The following is a 22,983-nucleotide window of genomic DNA, read 5'->3' as shown; positions in this document are numbered from 1 at the left end:
CAGCCGCCTGATAAAAAAGGAGAGGAGGTTAAAGGTGAACAGGAAAGGTTGGAGGTCGCTGTGTTTATGAATGCCGGCCTACAAGTGGAAGTGCTGCGTCAACAGAACTTCATTAGGGTCAGGATGTCGCTGTGGAGTGAGACAAGCTCTCGTGTTTCCATCTGGTTGCTCTGTAGCAGCGCTGATGTAAATGACCTTAAATGCTAAACATCAGCAGATTTCCTTCTCATAACTGTCCCAGTTCTGACATGTGTTTCTGTGACGGTGTCGAGCTAACGAGGAGAAGATGTTGTGGAGGATGAAAGGTGTGGTTGTGTCCGCCATCCACCGTCCAATTAGAGATGTAGCGGGCTGCCATTCAGACAGCTGTTTTATAGGACGTGTGAGAATTATCGGCACCTTTTGAGCTCTAAATGTCAGAAAGAGCTCAAGATGCTAGTGAGGTTTCAGACATGTTATACTCCCCTAGAAAGCCTTTGAACAGAACATGTGAGACCCAGATGGCTGTGATCTTTATGTGGGAGGTCAGGCTTTGTGCAGAGGACGAAGGCAGTGCAGGAAAGCCAAAATGTTCTTTCTAACACAAAATTTCCTCATGTTTTGTTTGAAGAATCAGTCCAGAGTTGTGCCTCTTCTTCATATTCTATATTAATGCTAATCAATAGAGCATACACTGTTCTGTTAGCAACGTGTTTTTGAATTGAGTATACACAAAGTTAAAGCACTTAAATAGTGACACAAGGTGAAAGTCAAATTGCAGTTTTCAAAAATTACTAAATTTAACAAAGATATGGCTGATTTTCTTGACATTTCTCACCACTATTTGCAGTTTTTAAAGATTAATTTTTTTCTCAGCTGCAACTTGCACAATGCACGGTGGAACAGTGGTGTCTAAGGCTGCACAATAGTGCTAAAAACCCCGACATTACCAAGTTTAGGTATTCAGCAATATGAGAAAAAATACTGGAGCACTTCAATAACACTATTTGGAAAGAATAACTTCAAAAAAAAACTACAAAAAAGTAGTTTGAAGCATTTCCCATATGATGTAAACTTTGCCAAAGCATCTAAAATAGCTTTTAGCCGTGGATTGCAAGATTTGTACTTTGTCAAAAAAAAAGATTTGTTATGCTGTTTTAAATGGATAAACATGCGTTGTGTTGTTTTTAGTCAACATAAACCTTTCTGCAAGCACAATATTTCCATGCAAGGCAAGGCATTTTTATTTGTATAGCACATTTCATGCACAGGAGTAACTTTGTTGACTGAACTTAATTTCACTGGAAATTGTCATAATTCAAAAGGATTGATTCAAACTGTTGCATTTATTTATAATTTTTTTTTACAGTGTCTACGACATATCGTCCTCATTCAGACAAATGTGGAACGTATATTCCACTTGTGTGCAGCATAACAGCTAAATGCTGCTTCACCATGTTTGGTTTGAACTCTGGGCTCTACTATCTGACCTGGGTCTGTAGATCTCAGAGCCCTACTGGATTCATATTCCATTAGCATGTCAGTAATATATTCTGGACTTAAACCATTCAGTGCAAAAGATTTTTTTGCATCTTTTCAGCATTTTTCTGCGTTTTCTACTCATTCTGCCGTGCACATCTGCAGCCTGCATGTCAACAAACTCTGTGTCTCGTGAGTCAAGTTAAAGAAAAAGAAACTCAGTGAATCCAAGAAGCCTGAAATGGGAGTACATGACTTTCTATCAAACTTATTAGTCGTGAAAAATGAGAACCGTGTGAGATAGAAAAGTAGCAGCATGTAGTGTTTGAGTTGTTTGCCTCAATTCACATTCTTCAGATGTGAGTATTTTGCTGTTGATGCTGAATTCTGTCAGATATAGTTAACTTTGTATGCTGAAAACCCATTTTGAATCAGTTTCTGTTCATAACAAACACACATTCCTGGCTGAAAAAGGAGGTTTGAAGTCTCAAGTTAAAGAAATCGTGTTGTAAACCAGAGAAAATGTCAGCAGTCATCATTTCTGTGCCTGTCTGGATGCTGTTTGTCTCTGGGTCACTGTCGGCTGCACATGTGAACTCCACATGCAACATTTGTTTAAAGCTCACCATGAACCTCCGCTGACATCTGCATCCCTCGTGCTCGCTGTACGTGCACTGTGCATATGAATGCCGACTGCTGCTCCTCAGACTTTACTGGTTTGTCTGAATGTAATAAAGCTGTGTAATAAAGCAGCATCTGGTTGGAGGTAAAGTACAAGCTTCAGCTGGCAGCCTGGGAACGATTTGGCTCATTCATGGCGAACTGAATGGACTGTGCAGTGGTTTGGAGAGTAAATCACAGGGATTCTCAGAAGAGGACAAAATGCAGCAATCAGTGGTATAATAAGACAGAAACAAAACACATCTTTAACCCAGTTTTGCAGAAATCACATGAGTTCTCTGTGCTGCAGCTGTTCACATCTGCTGACGTCCTGGATGCTCCAGGCGGCTCTCCTCATCCAGAAAGCATCTCTTCAGTGGCAGCATTTCTGTCCAGGGAGGCTGAACGTGATGCAGACTGAGCAGCAGCGTTCATTGTTTTCCTGCAGCTCGTCCAGACTCAGCAGGACGGCGTGAGCAAACAGCTGACATCTCCTCGTTCCCATCAGAGGCTTTGAGAAAGAAAAGAAAGTATGCGGTCAAGGAGTGGTTGCCGGTTACAGTCGAGAGCATTCAGGAATATTTTTCTGCCATTATTTTTAGCAGCTCTGAAATGAAAGAGTCCCAAGAAGCTGGCCAGGAAGGTCTATGATTTCCAGCTGCTTCGCATCCAACGCCGCATGTCAACACTGACAAACAAACACTTGCAGAACTTTGGGAGAAAAGTGAAGACAAGTGATGAAACTGCAATAAAAATTATAATATGTGCCTGTTAAGCTCTCAAAAGTAGTTCAAGCAACCTTTTCCCAGCACTTGGTTGAATGCATGGCTGCAAGTAAAAAACTATTTGCTGATCTAAGAGGAGATATTCTTTTCCACAGCAGAGAAATGTGCAGCGTTACAGCAGCAAAAGGAACAGTGCAAAAATGTAGGGAACACCAATGAAAAGAAGATTCAGGGTCAAGATTCAAGAGTTTTTATTTGCTCATAAAGTATGTGCAGTGAAATGCAAGATGACCGCAATAACAATAAGATATTATGAAGTATACATAAGTCCTGCTGATATTGAATAGATTCTAAAAAAAATAAAAAATAAAACTAATGCACTGATTCCTCTGAATGTGGAAAACAACATTATTGCACAGAGTTATTCCATGAATAGAAAAACACTAATATTGCACAGGTTCTATAGGTTTTCCACAGATTTTTCTATATGGAGAGAAATATTGACATATACAGAGTCTTTTTAATCAACAAATTACTGATAATGCACAGGTTTGAGTGAAATATGACTTTTTGTGAGTTCTTTAGATGCAGCTTTTAAGTGGCAAAATAATTTTTAGGAACGTGTTGACATAAAAATGTTGCATCAACTTAATATTTTGTGTAATTTAAACTAAAATTTCTGCATTAGTTGACAAAAAACAAAATTTAAGTTGAGCTAACTTAATGAAATTGGTCTGATAATTACATTTTTTCACCTTGAGGTCAGGATTTCAAGTAATCTCCACTACCTACTAGACACTGGAGCAGCTTTGTTTTTTTTTGTTTGTTTTTTTTATAAAAATGTGGAAAACTTGGATTCATAATTAAAATGATTAAGTCCAGAAGACCTTTCCTTCTAAAATTCCTTCTGAAAAAGGTGCGAATGCTACATGGAGCAACTTCATTTTTTAAAAATTTGCCAATTATAATATTTAAATACATAAAACTTAGTTAAATGCATTTAAATGCAACATTTTAATTTACTGAACTAAGATAAAACAGATAAGTCTTTATTAATCATACAGTAGGGAAAACTTGCAGTGTTACAGCAGCAAAAGAGACAAGAAATGAAGGGATCATCAGTTAAAAAATAAAAATAAACAAGAAATTTACATAAATACTGCTGATATTGTACAGATTTTTCTGCGTGTAGAAAATAAAGGTGTAGCACAGATTCACCTGAATGTTGAAAATAACAATATTGCAATGATTCTACTGATTTTGCACAGATTCTTCTATATGTAGAGAAATATTGAGTCTTCTAATTGTATAAATACTGATAATGCACAGGTTTGAGTGAAACATGACAGTTTTTTTATATGAGCAGTGCTTTAGATTAAACTCTTAAGTCACAAACAGTATTTTTAGGAATGTTTTGTCATAATAATGTTGCATGAACCAAATACTGGGTGTAATTTAAACTAAAATGTTCACAATGGTTGATTTAAAACTAGATTTAGGGTGAGCTAACTTAATTAAATTAGTTTAATTATTTATTTTTTTCTTCAACTTGAGGTCAGGATTGAAAGTCCTCTTCTCCACTAATTTTTGGAGCAGCTTAACTTTTTAAAAAACTTAACCAACTTAAAAATCTTGTGTTCATATTTATGATAATTGAATACATAAAACTTAAAAATTCCATTTAAATAAGGTGGAAATGCAACATGGAACAACTGAATTTTGTGACTTAAAAACTTGTATTTATGCTACCAGTCATTAAATTGATTGATTTCAGAGAAAAAGCCAACTGGATTAATGCAATCTAGTGTGTTGGCTGAACTTAATTGCACTGGAAATTGTCATAACTCAAAAAGATTGATTCAAACTATTATTTACAATGTCCATGACATACCGTCCTCATTCAGACAAATGTGGAACGTATATTCCACTTTGCATCCATAAACAGTGTGTTTTTGCCTGTGCAGTGAAAGTGGATGTGGCCCAGACTTAGTGGTTTACTTTGCTTTACTTAGGCCTTAATTACAAACCAAACTTTCATGGAGGAAATGGGAAAGAAACTAAAAGAGCCTTCATAAAAGAGCAAAGTCAGTCGTTGTAATTATGTGATTTTGGCACTAAACACATTACTGCATCATTCTGTTTTATTTCTTTTTCCTCGCTTTAAACACCCAGATTGGACAGTAAACAGACAGTCGGCCTGCAGGTTACATATTTAAAGACACACCAGTGCTGGGTCACATTTTCTGCACCAAAATAAGGAGCAGCAGCTTTCTGGAGAGGGAAAAAAGGGTCCAGTGTGAAAATCTGACGGTGGATGAGGGGAAGGCTCTGGGGGCGTTTCTCTCTCTGGCTTTAAGGGAGGAACTTGACACTGTGTTTGATTATGGTCATTTCTCTTCCCGGTAATCTGGCCAGCAGGGGGGCGAGATATTCCACTTTTTTTTCTAACATATTTTGCATTTAGTCAGCTTCTTTGCGCGCTGAGCCTCAGTGGAAGCTAAAAAACCAAAGCCCAGACTGAGCGGTGAGCTGGCAGCGGACCGTCCCGGGGCAGGTCCTGACGCTGCGTCGCCAAGAGTCCGGAGGCTGAGGTTTGTGTGGACATTTCTGGGAAAACCTCCAAACGCTCACATTTGCCAAAAAGGGGGAAACCTGGGAAGAGCCACGGTTTTTCCCTACACAGTCCCAGCGCAGGTTTTTCAGACCACATTTTGTCGGAGGTTCTTCCTTCCTGCGCGCAGAGGATCGACTCAGAGTTTGCTGGAAATAAGCGATGACTGAGGATTAATTGGACCTTAAGCTGCAAGAGCGCAAAAGAACTGGGTGTTCTGGAGATGGTTTAAAACTTTTTGGAGTTCATTCATTTTAGCCGCTGCTGAGGGATTCTTCAACACCAGGTCTGGATGTTTGGAGATGATCTGTGCTGCTGAGATGAAGTTGTGGATGTAACTCTTTACGCACAAACTACTTTCCCCCCCGCAGTGTCTGTGATTTCCTGAGCAGAAGGCATGCTCACAAAGTGATCCCTGGCTGACTATTATGCGCCGATCCTGCGCACTGAACGTCCTCATCTGGAATTAATTGATTAACAAATGCACTAAAGACGCGCCAGGCTCGAGGCTCCACCGCGGGATCTGTATCTTCAGCCGACTTCAACTCCACCAGAATGAGGGCTTTTGTTTTCACTGTGGCTCTGGTATGTCTGCTCACCTGGACCCAAGCCGACAAACACACTCACCTCAAGCGGGTGCAGATGCATCGACGCGCCCGGCTGGGACGAACCCATCTGGGCACAACGGACAAGGAGCGCGTCGTCGGACGTTTGCGCCCCGGATCCAGGTCTGCCATCTCGGTGCACAGCTCCAAGGGGGCGGAAGATGTTCAGGCTGACGAGGCTGTTTCTCCCGTCAGGACATGGGCCGGGCAGGGCAGGAGAGCAGGGGGTCCGGTGCCAAGGAGAGGGGGCACCGGGCAGGTCGGTTTGCCCCGTCAGGCGGAGATGCTGCAGGATGAGGGGACTCCAGGAGCCAGAGCCAGAGTCACCAGGATGCCCAGCAGCTCGGGGTCTCCTAACCTGCTGGCCAGTTTCGCAGGGAAGAACCGGGTGCTGGTGATCTCTGCGCCCCATGACTCAGACGGATACTACCGGCTCATGATGTCTCTCCTGAAGCCAGACGTTTACTGCGAGCTGGCGGAGAGACACGTCCACCAGATCGTCATGTTCCACCAGGAGGGAGAGATGGGAGGCAGGGTGAGGAGAATCACCACGGAGGGGAAGGTGATGGAGGAGCCGCTGGACACTGCCCTCATCCCCAGACTCATGAGCTTCCTCAAGCTGGAGAAAGGTAAGAAACCCTCAGACTGAGCTCCTCAAACACTTGATGTAAACCCTGACTGGTGTTTTGGCCTGCAGGTAAGTTCGGGATGGTGCTGCTGAAGAAGACCCTGCAGGTGGAGGAGAGGTACCCCTACCCGGTCAGGCTGGAGGCCATGTATGAGGTCATCGACCAGTCGCCCATGAGGAAGCTGGAGAAGCTTCGCCAGAAAGGCTTCGTCCAGAAGTGTAAAGCAGCAGGTGTGGAGGGGCAGGTGGAGGAGGGAACTCTCTCAGGTGAGTTATTTAACAATCCATCGGTCCAACTAAATGTATTTGTCTTGAGCCAGCATAATTTGTTAGGGTTGATTGAACTTACTTCCAAGGATTGGACTGGACTTAATTTATCAGGTTGGGCCAACTAATGTCAATGAAGTTGATTAAACTCAAATAAATGAAGCTATCCAACAGAAGTCAAACAGAATTGCTTAATCTTTTGAAAGAACTTAGTTGAATTATGTTAAGTATTTCCACATGATTATATAGCTTCTGTTCAACTTAATGAACTTGTGTTGAGTCAGCCTGTTTCATTTGGGTTGATTCAAAGTAATTGTCTGTGTTGAGCCGACTTAATTCAATCAGGTTGGGCCAGCTAAAGTAAACAAAGTTCATTAAACTCAAATAAAATAAGTTCCAACAGAAGTCCATCAGAATTGTTCAATGCTGAAAGACAGCTGATTAATCACATGGAGAAAGTTAATCCAACTTTAGATTTGAGTGTAACCATATTTAACTGTAGTCAAAAAACTAACTTAATTAAATCATTAAAAGTATTTCCACATGATTAAGTAATTCTGTTGCTCCAGATTAATGAACTTGTGTTGAGTCAGCATCATTTTTTGGTGTTGATTCAACTTATTTGCCTGGGTTGAGCCGTCCAATGTAAATTTAGCTGATTAAACAGTGTGCAACAGAATAACTAACTCTTAAATGATTTAAAGTATTTACAAACATTTAAATAATTTACTTTCAGCATTTAAACAACTATTTTGGTCAAACTATATGTACTTGTTAGACTTAGACTGACTTTATTAATCCCCAGAGGGACATTCTGTGTTTTGTGTTGAGTTGAGGTAATTTATTAGGGTTGATTCAACTTATTTCCAAAGGCTTGGACCTGACTTAACTTTAACAAGTTGGGCACAACTAGTTCTATATACTAAAAAGTCACACTAGTAAAGGGAGCTGATTCAACCCAAGTTAATATATGGTTAAATAAAATAGCTTTCCTTCTTGCATGAAACAACTTAATGTACTTGAGTTGAGTCAACATATTTTTCTGGTTTGAGCCTGACTTAATTTAATGTAATTTAAGTTGATTAAACTCAAGTAAATAGTTGTCCATCAGAACTGTTTAATACTGAAAGAAATCTGATTAATCACATGGAAAAACTTTAATTAATCCAACTAATAACTTTTGAATGTAACCATATTTAACTTAGCTTAGGCAGCATGAAACTATATTATACAAAGTCTACGTTACACCATTTTGAGTGTGTCTTCATACATTGTTTCTGTATCTGTTGCCGATTTGGTTTCACTTGCTCAGATTTGGAGTGTTATAATGGCAACAAGTGCACTTTAGTTTGAAAAATCCAGCATTTTTTTCCAGCACGAGTGGCTTTGGTTAATGCTGAGTCATTCTTTCCCATTACTCAGCATTAACCACACTGACAGCGGTTTTTGCTGGGGGCCGATTCTTCAGAGGAAATAAGCTCCAGTGAAATGTTGACAGCCTTTTCTGTGGATTATCCAGCTTTTGAGACGCAAAGAGTTCTGGAAAGCCGAGTTAATGTTGAAATTCTTAAATATAATTCACTTCCACTGCATTGAGGTGTAGACAGACTTTTTAAAAAGTTAAATGAATGAAATCAAATCCCTCTCTGTATGGCTGGATGCCACTAAAGTAAGTGACGGAGTATAGCTTTAGTAATTTGGGTGCAACATTCCTTTAAAACTATGAGCTGAAGCCTTGTATATTTGTAGTTATTTAAATCAGTAGTGTCTACAGTGGTGATGAAGTTTGGCAACACTTCTAAAGCTTCATTCTTTAAAAAAAAAAAAAAAAAAAAAAAAAAAGAAGTCGTTGACTGGACGTTTTTATCCAAAGATGCATTTTGACAGAGTGATATACAGTAAAAGTTTACATTTTTAGTAGTTCATCGTGCTGTTTTTCATAAATATGAAAATTTTGCAAGGAACCCTGGTATGTGCTCTGTTTCTTTGTATGTGTGGACCAGTTCCTGACACTCCTGTAGAAAGAAAACCAATGAAAAAGATGCCAAGAAAGCCAACACAGGCCTCAACAACAGCCACAACAACAACAACCACCACACGACCAACAACAACAACCACACGACCAACAACAACAACTACAACCACCACCCAGCCCATGACTCCCACAACCAGAGCAACCACAACCACAACCAAAGCCACGACAACAACCACCGAACCCACCACGACCACCACCAGAAGAACCACCACCACCACAAGAAGACCCACAACCACCACCACCCAGAGGGCCACCAGGGCCCACACCACGGCGCTGTGGCTCCCAGCCCCCAGAACCACCGCCGATCCCTACTACTACAGCCGCAGAGACAGGGACAGGTACCCGTCTAAGACCACCCCGGCTGGAGATAACCGAACCGACAAAGACAACCGAGATCCACACAGCCGCAAGCTGGTACCTGCAACACATAAACCCTCCAAGATGAAACCCACCAAGAAGAAGACCAGCACAGAGAAGGTGAATCAGAAGTGTTCGTATTATATTAAGGATTTAATCTCTATTAAAGTTACTAAACACAAGGAAAATATAGATTCTAAAACTGTGCATTTATTACTTTTGGATTCTTAAATTCCTTTTAAACCATATTGGCAAAGTTGTCTCAAAGACATTATGACATGATTTTTTACGATGACGCGTAGTTTGTTGACATGCATGTGTGCACTGAAAAATGAATAAGAACAAACTAAAAATGAAGATTTGGATGCAGAAAGAGATGCTTTATGGAAATAACTATCAGAAAAGCGTATTTTTTTTCTTTGCAAAGTCCGCATAACAAACCTTAAATAATGACAATTTAGTTTGAATTTTATCACGGTGGTTGAATAACTACAGCTTCTACTTAAAGACATTTTTCTAATAATGCAAAAAGGTATGCCATATTGAAACTGAAAAAATTTCAAAAATCACAATGGATGGCTAAAGCTATTTTCTGATGCACCATTATTTTGTGCACAAACTGTACATATACAATTCACAGATAGTCCAAGCTAAATTATCATTCAATAATGTCTAAAAGAAGGGAATTAAAACATGGAAAGAAGACAATGAAGAAGAATAAAGTCAGAAAGTCATTGGTAACTGGACTGGAATCAGTTAAACAAGTGTTCATTACAACTTTATGAAGAAAATGCAGTGTGGTTCTACTAAGAGGAGGCGGGAAACAGTATCACAGTGATCTCATGATTATTTCTAAAACCGTATTTCAACTACAGAAAGACCAAAATCAGGTTCTATGTCAGCAGTGTCTTGGAGTTTTTGCCACCACAAGAGGAAATAATTTGACTGTTTAAATCAACACCACAAACTATGGCGAGTGCAAAGCCAGATCTGAATGACGTCCAAAATTTAAAACTAATCTTAATGCTTTTGTCAGTGTTGCACCATATAAGAAAAGTTCCCAGCAGCTTTCCTCAGCTTTTAAAAATCATTTTTGATGCAGATGGGCTCCCCCACAAAATCACTCCAATCATTCTTTCCAAACAAAACATCACAAAGTAATTTTTCCCCAACATTGTACCAAACTACTTAACACGCAGCACACTTCCTGGAGAATAATCGTTTTTATCTCCAGATTGCCTGTTGCTGAAACAACGCTTTTTACATTTTTGAAAATAAGTAGATCTTTTTATTGAGACAATTTGTCTACTTAGGACATGTTGAATGGAGCATTACTTCCTTAGTATTACAGTTTACGTGGTTCTGAAATGGGCCCTGCGACAGACTGGCGACCTGTCTAGGGTGTCCCCTGCCTTCACCTGAGTCAGCTGGGATAGGCTCCAGCCCCCCCCATGACCCTAGTGAGGATTAAGCGGTGTATAGATAATGGATGGATGGATGGTTCTGAAATGAACCTTTTGAAGAGCCCATGTTATGTTTTGTGGGCTTTTCTTTAGTATGTTGTATGGCTGCTTTTTAGTGCATGTAAAAAGTCAGATTTTGAGTCATGCGTAGCCAGACCATTCTCTCTCTGTGTAGAATGGTCTGGCTGCACCTTATTATCAGTCTGGTTTATGGCTGAAATATCCTCTGGCTAGTTTGTGTTGCTTTAATACAACCACAGTTGTATTGGGCGGTGCTAAGCCCAGGATGCAGTGATGGTGCCCCTGCAAAGTAGTGTTTGGGAGGTGAGAATTGTGATTAAAATGATAAATGCATGATCCAAATTTTTGGCAAAACCTAACATTTTCAGCATGTAGGTTGGTGCTTGGAAAAAGATGCATAAAATGGGCAGCCAGTGGCAAATTTCTAGCAAAGTCTTCTTACTGTAAGTCAGGCTAAGGGAGTTATTCTCTCCGAACTCCAAACTTTGAGACACTAGCTCTTGAAAACTCAACACTGGAAATCGACTAAACCATTGAGGCCAGTAGTTCAAACTGGCTTAACATCTTATGTTTATGTACGCAGGTGTTGACTAACGAGTACGAGGACAAGTACGAGCCCAGCAGGCCAACGGTGAGCGACCCCGAGGAGGCAGAAACCTTCACCGACGTCAGTCCCACCAAGAGGGTGAAGGGAAAACACGACAAGCACGACAAGAAGAAGAAAAAGACCGACAAGGCAGCCAAGAAAGCTGAGAGGAGAGGAGGGAAGGCGGGGAAGGAGGGAAAGATCGGGGGCAAGAAAAATGGAAAGAAGCTGTCCAAGTACCCAGAGAAGGAGGACTACCCAAAGCCCACGAAGAAGCCGACGCCTCCTCCAAAGGGCTCGCTGGCCTCCTTCCTGGACTACTTTGAGAACAGGAGGCGGCTGCTGGTGAGAGCATGACGTATGATATTCACAGTCCATAAAAAAACCTCCACTTCAGGCTTTGACCAGAGGGAAATATTCTTATACAGCACTGACCTACCAACAGTTTCGGTTATACACTTTCTTTTTCAGTCTTAGATGAATAAATCCATACACATGTCATACCAGATGAACAAAGTATCCCCACAAGCACCTCTAAGGTTCTCTTATTAACCCAATATATCTTGTAAGGCAACCAGAGGAGAATTTTCTGTCCAACCAAGAAAAAGTCCACTACATACCCCTGTTTAAAACCACAGCATGCAACCTTAACCCTTCTGTTTTTCTATCATAAATATAGAAGACCAGACATCGTAATTATTCAGCTTTAGCATTGCTCATAGGTGGATTTTGTTACCCTTAAATAGATCCAGGCTAGCAGTTTCTCTCTGATCTCAGGCTTATTCATAAGCTAAGCTAACTAGCTGTAGCTTGAGCCTGACATGTACTTTGCATCCAAATTCTCATCCCTTCTTCATGGTCGAGTTCTTCTCTAAGTTTTTATTGCAGTGAAATGTGGCATACATCAAATGAACTATTTGACCTTTCCAACAATATCAGTGAATTGTCTGTGTGATAAAGTGTCAGCGAGAAAACAATTTTTAATTTACATCAAATTTAATTAATTATAGTTGTAATTGTACCAATCTTGTTTGACTTTCTCATCAACTCATATTTATATTGATGTGTTAATATCTAGATATGTTAATATGTACACCCTTAAATAGCTACAAGAATATTTCCATTGGGCACATGGTTTTCCAGGTTTCACAATCGTACACTTTCCCACCATCATGATTCAGATATTGCCTAATTCCACACAATGTCTCCTACACAGTTATGAAAAAATATCTCTTTTGCCAGCATATTATGGTGAGATACATGTAAAAATAGAACTGTTTCATAATGCAAAATGATTTTTCCCTTTATACAAAGGTTAACATAACAAAAGTGTAAGAGATCATACCAATGTTTTGGAAAACACAAGATACCTAATGCATAAATAACCCCTGTAATGATGGAGATAAGAGCTGAAGGTAATGAAATTACCAAGGAAATAGCACATTTTTCTTCACTGTGGGCTCATTTTTTCACCTCAACAAAAAGTCCTGCACCTCTATGGAAACAAAACAACCATGACTAGAAGTAGAGAGAACTCAGAAATGTGTCCTGTGCAGTTTAACACAGTTATATTGCTGCAAATCACAAAAAAGACAAAAAAAAAATACATTTAAAACAATTTTTTTTCCAAAAATAGTTAGAAAAAATAAAACCTGTAATCAGCATGTACAACATATTTCCAAGTGCCCAAAAGCATTACCAATACAGACAAAATGCTATACATACTGCTTACATATTTGATCTCTTTACATACTTTGTGTACTCCTGTCGGCTCGGTGTACACTACCTGCAGTTCAGCCAAAAAGTAATTTCAGTATGGGTCCAACTGAGTTACTCGTAGCTAGTCGATTGCACGAAATGGTTGGTTTTTGATGAATATCTAAATGTGACAAGTAAAATGTGAAGATTGATGAGAAGAAGAAGTGATATCGATGAAATATTACCACTTTATGTTTTGATTTAGTTAATTTTTCCGACTAAACTTCACGTCAGAGATGTTAAGTTCAGGAACCATCAGCAAACTTATAATCCTGCCGTTTTTTCTGTTTTTACAGTTTCTGGCTTGGATAAATATTGTAATGTATGTGATTTTTTTTAAAGACAACATGCCTGTCAGGACTAAAGACATATCAATATTCCCACTTTTAATTGCATGATCGTCCACTGACAGCTGTTTTGGAGGCATCTTGCACAGCTGTAAATGTTTTCTCTGCAGACAGGAGAGTGGTATCGCTCTTCACAAGTAATTCTCTCCAAGAAAGAAAACATTCCCCAAAATGTCCAACTTTTAAAGTAAATAATAAGAGTTCATCAGGTTTTTTACATCAGCAGTGAGAAACCAGAAGACACCAAGACAATTAGTGCTGTGATCCAACAGGAATGTCTGCAAAAACCATCATATATAAGTTTTGTGAAGCTGGACACGGCAGCGTTCTGCATCCCTGAACAGTTGGAGATGTGGAGCAGCAGCAGATGGAGGTGATCTACTATATTCTGAGACAGTTTGTTTCCAAAACAGAGCACTGGAAGGTTACAACAGTTTTAAAAGCCAAAAAGAAAATCTCAGCATCTGGAATAGCGATTTGACACTGATTAGTTTTCTCTGGTCAAGGACCTCTGTGCCGCGGGGCGTTTCCTACATTTTATTTTCTACCATTTCTTTCTAATCACACTGAAGTGCAACACGTCTCCCTGACAGGCTGCTCAGCTGTGTGTTACCAGACTGTGTGTGTCTGCTTTACAGTCGGTGTAGATTCTTATCACTGCTGGGAAAATATGGCTGCAGGTTCATGTCAACATCACCTCTGCAGCACACTGTTCATGTACGTATGTGTGTGTTTGGTTGCGTATAGACGACATTCTGACCTCCATACCTTCCTCCCTGCAGCTGATTACGTCCCCCAGCGAGGAGAACAGTATGTATGTTCAGCAGAGAGACGAGTATCTGGAGTCTGTGTGTGAGATGGCCATCAGGAAGGTTTCTATCATCACCATCTTTGGCTCCCTGACAAACTCCACCATGAAGATCGACCACTATCAGATAGGTAGGTACTCTGTAAAAAAAACCCCAAAAAACTATGCTTTTTACAACTAATAATAATAAAAAGAAAAGCTCTCAGAGAGTGCAGTACTCTGCCAAGGCTGCTCTGTCGTATCATTTCCAACTGCTGAAATCTTGAAAAAAGTCGTGACAGAAATCACGGCACTGTAGAATGTGTCCATTTAATATAGATGTACCCACAAACAAAATGACCTTGCGCTGAGTACAGACGCGTGTTATGTATGTGTACGTTCTGTACAGATACCGTGTTGCGTGACCTAAATATGTAGCGCGCGGCAGGAATTGATGGGAGTCGGATACACCCCCACAATTTTATCAATTGTTCCTTGTATCATTTCTGACGGATAAGTCCCAATAAGTCCACAGCCATCAATTTGTAGTAGGATTGCAATCATGTGATCGTCAGCAGGCAGCTGACGTAGCGTTCACTTGTTGCCATAGTTACAGTGACACCATGCTGCTATCTCGCAATGATTCAGAAATCTTTAACAAATCCATGGATCCGGACTATAAGCCGCATCACTGAAAAATTTAATCACTTTGTCCTGGTGTCATTTCTGACCTTCCCTGAAAATTTCATTCAAATCTCTTATTCCGTTTTTGAGTAATGTTGCTAACAGACAGAGAGGCAAACAAACCAACGCTGATCGTCATAACTGTGCTGAGGCTCTGCCTCCTTGGTGGAGTAAAAAACCAAAAAACTATGCTTTTTAAAGCTGTAATTTACTGTCATTTTATGGATTATCCCTATTTTGTTAAGTTGCGGATAATAACTTGGAAAATTAAAGTTTAAAGTATTATTTTACATAGAAACTGTAATAAAACTGTAAATAATGTCCATATCTGTTACGCTGTTCAGGGTGGCTCAAGTGCAGGAAATGAACAGACGGTCTTGAATGCAACACAGATTTTATTTACAAAGGTTTTAGGACTACAAGCGGAAACTAGGACTTCAACAGGAAACAGAAATAGGGAGCAAAAGGCTCTGGATCTTACAGCGGCACCTAGGGGCCGGGAGGTACTGTAACAAGACTAAATAATAACTCTAACTCGCGGTAGGTAACACCTAGGCGAGAAAGGCCAGTTCTCAGGAATACTAAAACAAGACACGAGACTATTTCTACGAGGATAGCGAGAGGTAACTACGAAAGAAGTCTTCTCCAAAATACGGTGCTCTTAACGAGAGCTATAACTATAATTGGACTACAAACTCACGAAGTAAACTAGGAATGCTCAGAACTGGTTCACAGCGGTGGCAGCCAGGGTTTGGAGCAGCATGCCTTGGGCCAGATGGTGGATGGCATGAAGCAGCAACAGGTTAGTGGGGAAGGACGCCAGAAGGAGAGAGTCAGCTCAGGTGAGTGTTTCCTCTTCTCTGAGGTGATAACCAGGGTCCAGTGTTGACGGCAGGAACAGGTGGGTCCGGAACTGGAACAAAGGAGGACAACGGTGGTTAACAGGTTTGAAGAGCAGCAAACAGAATGGCTGGCAATTCATGCTGTGAACTATTACGAGCTGTGTCACGATCCGGCACTGAGAGCTGGGTGGCGTCTGGTTATATTGCAGACTGGGTGAAGCTTGATTGGTTGCACCTGTTGATGAGCTGGCTAATTGTGGCAGATAGGGAACACCTGTTGCTTCTTCTGCGCTGCTGGGCTGCCCTAAAAGGAAAGAGAATGGAGAGGGGAGGGGGAGATCACTAACTAGGCCTGGCAGCAGCCAGCCTGACAATATCAAAAACCTAAAGTTTTCTAAGTAGTAATTTCATTCTTTACAACCTGTATCTAAAATTATACTATTTCTTTTTACAGTATTTAATGTTTGAAACATCAAAATATGTTATTTTAGGAATATTTGTTGTCATTTAAAAAAAATGGATTGAAATAATGTATTTAAACATTTTTTTTACAGATATGTCAGGTTTTGTTAATTTCCAGAAAACAACTTGTAAAATCACAAAAATTAAAAAATAATTGGCATATTGAGTTTTTTTTTTAAAGGGCAAAATAGTAAAATTACAGAAAAAGGTAATGATTTAAATGTTGACTGAAAAAACAGCCAAACCTATAAATGTTTGACTGTGAAATCACACCATTTTTCTCTATTTGTGGAAAAACATTATATTACAGATATTTGCAATGCTTTAAAAAAAATTATGCATATTAAGATTGAAAAACAGTAGATAACTTTTAGACTTACTTTACCGATTTTCCCTATTTTGTTAAATTTCAAATAATATCTAGTAAAATTACCGTAAAAAGTATTAATTCATGTTGATTTAAAAAAATAAAACAGGCCAAAAATGTATATTATCAAAAAAATCTGCATTTGTCCAAATATGAATTTGTTATTTTGCAATGTGTGAGTGTAAAATTGTACAGTTTCATTGTATTTAAATGCAAAAATAAATATTTTGTGTTATTTTCATGGTTTTTACTGTTTTTAAATGCTGTAGTAATCCACTGATTTTTAAGCATATTTTTTCTGCTACTGTGCTGCCAGATTTTTCCGGTGTTTTTTCCGGGTTTGGTTTTTACAGTGTAGGACCACATGCAGTTCTTATAGCAGTATGGGAAGGCTCAGTAAGTTTTCTGTCTTTGGTCTGTCACGACCTTCACTGTCTGGTTCTGCTGAATCAGGCTCCTGCTTTGAATAGTTTTTCCAGACCTGCTCATACATTTAAAGTGCCTCTCTGGTGTTCTTTGCCTTCTTTACTCTGCTCTTGTCAGTCTTTAATAGTTGTGCAGCACATGCTCTTTATTTACACCATTAAAAAGCTCATTGAGACTAAGAATCTCTTTCACCAGCGGCACAATTTAACACATTACAGACACAAAACTATTTCGAGAAGGTTTATACTGAGGTTAAGTGAGTATGACAGTATCATAAAATCACAGAAATATGTCACAAATCATCAGTGATGAGGATTAAGCAGAGCCATTAGAAGTTGGTCATAACATCTGAATGTCTCTGCCTCCAGTTAGGGTAAAGCTGCTTTGAATTTATTTGCAACTGATTCCAAGTAAAGGAGGCAGCGTACTTAAATGCCCTTTTCACCCGAATTCGCGAACAGATTGTACAAATCAGTTCTGGGAGCAAAGATGATTGTTTCTCATAGGTTTTATGATGGCAACAGATCAGCAGATATGAAGGAAGCAGGCCAAGAACAGCTTTATAAGGGAGTTTATGAGTGAACAAGGAGGATTGTCCAATTTGGGCTTACAACACTGGACGGGAAGATATTTATTATCTGTAATAAACCTCAGTGCTTCATACTCATACATGTGAACATTGCAAGGAGGCGTGCATGTACAAATTTGTGTTGTTTTCAATCAAAACCTCAACTCAAGCCTCTATTTTAATCTTATTGTCTACAAATCAGAAACCAAAAGATGCTCCAAACAGTTTTCAGCTATCATTTATTGATATGAAAAGCTGCTTTTAAAAGTGTGACCTATGTGTGCATTACATAAATAGTGTTAAAAGTAGAGAGTTCAGGCCATCATGTATGGAGTCTGTTTGTCAACGTATGGAATGTAGATTTAGAGTTTCTGATATGGTCGAGAAGAATTCTAGGGTTGAACTGGTCAAAACATTCAAAACAAGTCAATGGAAACGCAGAATTTTACCCAAATGCAATAGATGAACCTGTCAGAGTTGTATTTTTTAAGGCCATAAGAGTCATACCAGGTGCTACTTGTTTCTCAGTACTGACATAAACAGAGTCAGGTATTGTTCCACTAAATATGCATTCTGCTCACATGGCAGGTTTTAAAATAGACAGTTTTAGTTAGTATGCTTCTGTTGCTATTCAAGCTCCAGCAAGTTCTTGGGAGAATTATACTTTGTGAATGTTCTCCATACAAAGGCCAAGAGAAGTGTCTCCTGCCACGTTTGCTGTATTGTCCTTGTTTTACCTTCCTCGCATTATGTCAAACTAGATGTTTTCGACACTGATTTCTACTCCAAGTATAACTTTCACAAAGTACACCGACTCTGCCAAAGCCACAGTATTGTGTACCTCTCTCTGCAGATGACTCTAAACCATTCTGGCTTATTGGCTTCTTGCACTTAATGTAATGTTCATGTAATAAGGTGGTGTTTGCTTTCTTAGTAACAGTGATTTTATGTGAGAATTTGTCATGTCTGTGTAGATTGTCGGTCGTCCAGGTAATTGCAATCTTAAGAGAAAACATAAGAATGCATTTCAGACCCAGAAACACTCTTGGAAAAAAATTGGTTTGCTCTGAAGATAAAACAGCCAAAACACACACTTGACATGCACAGACTTATACATAGGTCAAGTTAAAAGCAATGGGACTTCTCTTTTTCATGCTTGAGGATGTTATACCTTCATCCAAGAGGCCTCTTTAATTCCATCTGACTGATGGGAAGTCTCAGATATATCTTGTCACCTGGAAATCCCATAGTTGTCAGTATTAACAACCCAAAACTGACATGCCTCAAGGTGTAAATGGTTATGAAAATGCCAGGTTAAGGATGACAAATCAGTTTGTGATTGGTGGTGTAACTTTCAGAGTAGCAAATTCAAGACCGCATTGTAAGTACCTGTTAACTGGTGTTGCAGATTCCCTCCATTGTTGGCAGAACAACATGTAGCTGGTATGTCTGAGAAACCTTTGTCCAAGCTCCAGACCCAGCAACACTCTTGGACAAAAACCAGTTCAATCTGAGGATTAAACAGCCAAACACACACTGAGCAATGTAATATATGCAGTACATTGCAGCAAGAAATGTACAGATCTATATATAAATCTGTGTAGATTCTTACTCATTCAGGCCATTGCAATCTTAGGAGCTTCAGTTAAAAGCTGCAGGACTTTGCTTTTTTGGTTTTTGAGGATATTATGCCATCATCCAAGAGGTTTATTCAGTTCTATCTAACTGATATGGAAACTTTTGGTGAGCAAACTCAAGACTGCATTCTAAGTACCTGGCAAGTGGTGTTGTAGATTCCCTCCATTGTTGGCAGAAGAACATGTAGCTGGTATGCCTGAGAAACCTTTCTCCACAACAATACAACATATAGGTGCATTTCAAACCCAGCTTGGACAAAAACAAGTTCACTCTGAGGATAAAACAGCCAAACACACACTGAGCAAAATTATATATGCAGTACAAAAACCTAACTGTGAGAGACTGAAATACCACTAAGCCCTTCAAACCTCATCTACCTGCATCTAAAGGAATAAGGGATACTCCTTTGAGGACAATCTCTAAACAGAAGAGGGATCTACAACCACTTATCAGGTACTTAGAATGCAGTCTTGAGACACCTCCCCAGAAAGTTCAACACCAATAATATCAGTCTTCCCTGACCTGGCATTTTCACAACCATTCACACCTCAAGGTGCAGCATGTAGGTCATTAGGGGAGAGTGAGGACAAAAGGACAAAAGAAAAGAAAGACAAATTCAACACCAAATGACCTCTTAAATGCTGTGTTTAAAGATAAAATGTACAACTTTAACTTGAAGTATCTTTCAATAAATATGACAAATTTTGGAACAAAATCATGTTCAAAATGAACAAATTTTACTGTTATTTTTACAAAACTGGACTATAGCTATAGATTTACAGTAATGAAATTATTTACCAATAATCATAGGTGCTACCATTTTAACAAAAGTGCATCATCCAGGCAGTTTAGAGCTAGCTTCATGCTAATAGTTTAGCCTCACATTGTAGCTTACAAATGCGCTAACACATGTATGAAATAGTTTCAGATGTCTCAATAATTGTTCAGACACAAGACTCATAAAACCATAAACATGAAATATTTACTTTGAACAGCAAAAACCTGTTTTGTTCACTAAAATGTGCTTCCCTCTTCCTCCATGTGCTCATTCTCTTCACTGGGAGAGTAGAATGGCGACATCTCCAAAAATATTTGGTCTCTTGAACAACTTCTTCCATGGTTTTCTAGAAACAAGGAGTGGCTCAGCAAACCTACAGGCTCATCTTACCTCACTGTCCCCTAATGGGCCATTAGCAATGTGAGTTGGGGTGAAAATATATATCTGGGACTTCATATCAGCCAGTTAGAAGTGAAGAAGCTTCTTGGATGAAGGTGAAATGTCCACTTGCCTTAATGGAAGCTCTTAGGATGAGCTCAGTAGTCATCAGTGAAGGTAAAAATCAAGATTTCTAGACATCTTCCCAGCTGTCTAAAGATGTTAGCATGTCCATATGCAGTTTTTTTTGTGCTAGAAGACACATTATGAGTAAGATAAGCAATCAACGCCGAGGATTTCCACCTTGAAACTGCAACGTACCAAAGACAGACTCAATGAACTCATTGAAAAAAGCTTCTAAATATGGAACTTTGATATACAGAGATGAGTTTTTTCGGAGACGTCTGTATTACATTTATCAGGGGAGGAAAGAAGCCACAGCCAGAGTACATACCTTCCTGATGTATCATCCCTAACAAGGGGATGAATCTGCCTCCTCTGGAGCTGATGTGTAAGCAGGAGATGGTTAATTCATCACACCCACACTTACACTCCGTTCAATTGTGACAGCTTTTGAAACCTTTTCTTTTATTAAATTACTGTTCAAAAGCGACAGAACCGCTGCTGCTTTTACGAGCCGTGCTGTGTCATTTGCGCTCGGCCGCCTTGTTATATTTTGAGACATTTTACAGCAGTCTCCAAAGCTGGTCAGTTTGTGTTAACTTCATGACATGCAAGCCCACTTTGTAAAACTTTATGAGTCTGTCACTCCCACACGACAGCGAGGTTTTATCCAGATGGAATGCTGGAAAAAAGGGCCGAAGGTGACGTCAGCCGGCCGCCCCCACCCATGTTTAGGCTCGTTACACTTTTGTTCCACTCACCAGCTGGAGGGTCAGAGTGGATGTACCAGGGTACTTAAATTACTCATGTTGTGGGGAACATAAATCTGTTTGCACTGTCACATTGCGGTGACCCACCTCCCTTTAAGGCACAAAAATCACGTTCTCAGACCATAAGTCTTACAATTTTTGCATGGAACCTTGGTTTAGGAGTAATGGTTAGTGGTAGTTATGGTAAAAGTTGGGTTCAATCTCCAGGAAACGAATGTAACTCAATGTAATGTCTCCTGAAGCGATGGAAACATGACCTCTGAGTGTGGACATGTACTGTATACAAACAGCTGGTTGTTTCAGTGCTGCTCCTCCCTCAGTTTAGTGTGACTTCATGGTGTTTGGGTTTTAACTTGTGTGGAACATATCAGAGTGTGTTTCTTGTATATTTGTTTGTTCCTGAGGTCTCCTACATACTCTGAACTGGGGTTTTCCTGATTGGATTTCTCGTACACATTACACAGCAAAGAGTGGGTGAACCATCCACCAAAAACACGCTGTTCTGTGGTCTCTGTGTAGCGCACATATGCGTGGAGGGAGTGGTGATTAAAGGCTTTTGCTTTGGCCTGCTACAGTAAATTTCGAAGTCATCCGACCTGCCAGTTCTCAGTGGATAAAAGCTGCTCTTTGTCGAGTTTGTCCCTGACTCAGTCTTACATGTTTCCTTTCTGCTCTGAGTCTCCTTCACTATCTTTTCAGACACATTCTCATCTGAACATTGTTTTGGAGTCAGCAATAGAAAACACATTTTACTGTTATTGTGGTTTATTTGATTGGAAAACAATTCTTCAGCGTCTTTTCACATCAAGAAGTCTGGCAGTTATGTGACTTTCTTACAGTTATGTAAGAGCTTTTGATGTCAGTCTCGTGGAGCTTTTGAGCAAATTGTCAAAGCAAAAGTTGCCACATACGATCAAAAACTTCAGCGACTTTTTCTATGAAAAAGCATAAACAGTACCTGATTTAAATTTGGCCACTATCCCCTTTGAAGTAATGTTTTTGAGCAGTGATACACCGCTCCCAGGGCTCCTGCCACATTTGGATCCTTCGCTGGAAGTCCTGTTCTGTTCTGGAGGTGCACATTTGTGATTTTGCCAGGAATTTGCTAAAACCATACATCCAAATGGGTTTAAAACTGACCAAACCTTCATGATGAGGATTATCACCAATGATGAGGTCAGTGGCTACAACCCAGTGACCAAACACCATAGAGCAAGATGTTGCACTGCTCCATATTTTGTACAATCCATTGCCTTTATTTATCTATTTTTCTTATATTTTTTAATTTTATTTCTATCTCTATATCTATTTTGTCTATTTTGTACTTAGATTTATGTTGTTTGGCATTTGTTGTGGTTAGCAAAGAAAGAATTTCATAGTATAGGGAAACATGTTTCTTTACTTTCCATATGACAATAAATTTTGAATTATGAACCAATGATTTTGTTCAACATTCACATGGTTTTGCACCATCAGCGTGTCCCTAATTGTCAGTCTTTGAATGATGAGTTCTACCATAATGTCCTATGGCAGAGATTTAAGATAGTCTTCATGTGCAGTGATACTCTGCTCCTAGCGCTCCTGCAGCACTTGTAAGGCTGTCTGGAGGTAACATTCTGTAGGTATGTCAAACAGCATA

General features: G+C 39.6%; 1 protein-coding gene across 1 annotated transcript in view; it reads left to right on the top strand.

The window, feature by feature from the left end:
* The first annotated feature begins 5,242 nt into the window (after positions 1-5,242).
* Positions 5,243-22,983, top strand: part of ccdc80 (coiled-coil domain containing 80) — a 30,630-nt gene continuing 12,889 nt past the window's right edge. Inside the window, exons 1-5 of the mRNA XM_023269814.3 lie at positions 5,243-6,688; positions 6,757-6,954; positions 8,958-9,466; positions 11,414-11,761; positions 14,304-14,460. Of these exons, the coding sequence (XP_023125582.2) occupies positions 6,010-6,688; positions 6,757-6,954; positions 8,958-9,466; positions 11,414-11,761; positions 14,304-14,460 (1,891 nt within the window). The 5' untranslated portion in view covers positions 5,243-6,009. The remainder of the gene's footprint in view (positions 6,689-6,756; positions 6,955-8,957; positions 9,467-11,413; positions 11,762-14,303; positions 14,461-22,983) is intronic.

This window comes from Amphiprion ocellaris, chromosome 11, assembly GCF_022539595.1.
Source record: "Amphiprion ocellaris isolate individual 3 ecotype Okinawa chromosome 11, ASM2253959v1, whole genome shotgun sequence".
Classification (NCBI taxonomy): Eukaryota; Metazoa; Chordata; class Actinopteri; family Pomacentridae; genus Amphiprion; species Amphiprion ocellaris.
This window is presented reverse-complemented; position numbering and strand designations above follow the sequence as displayed.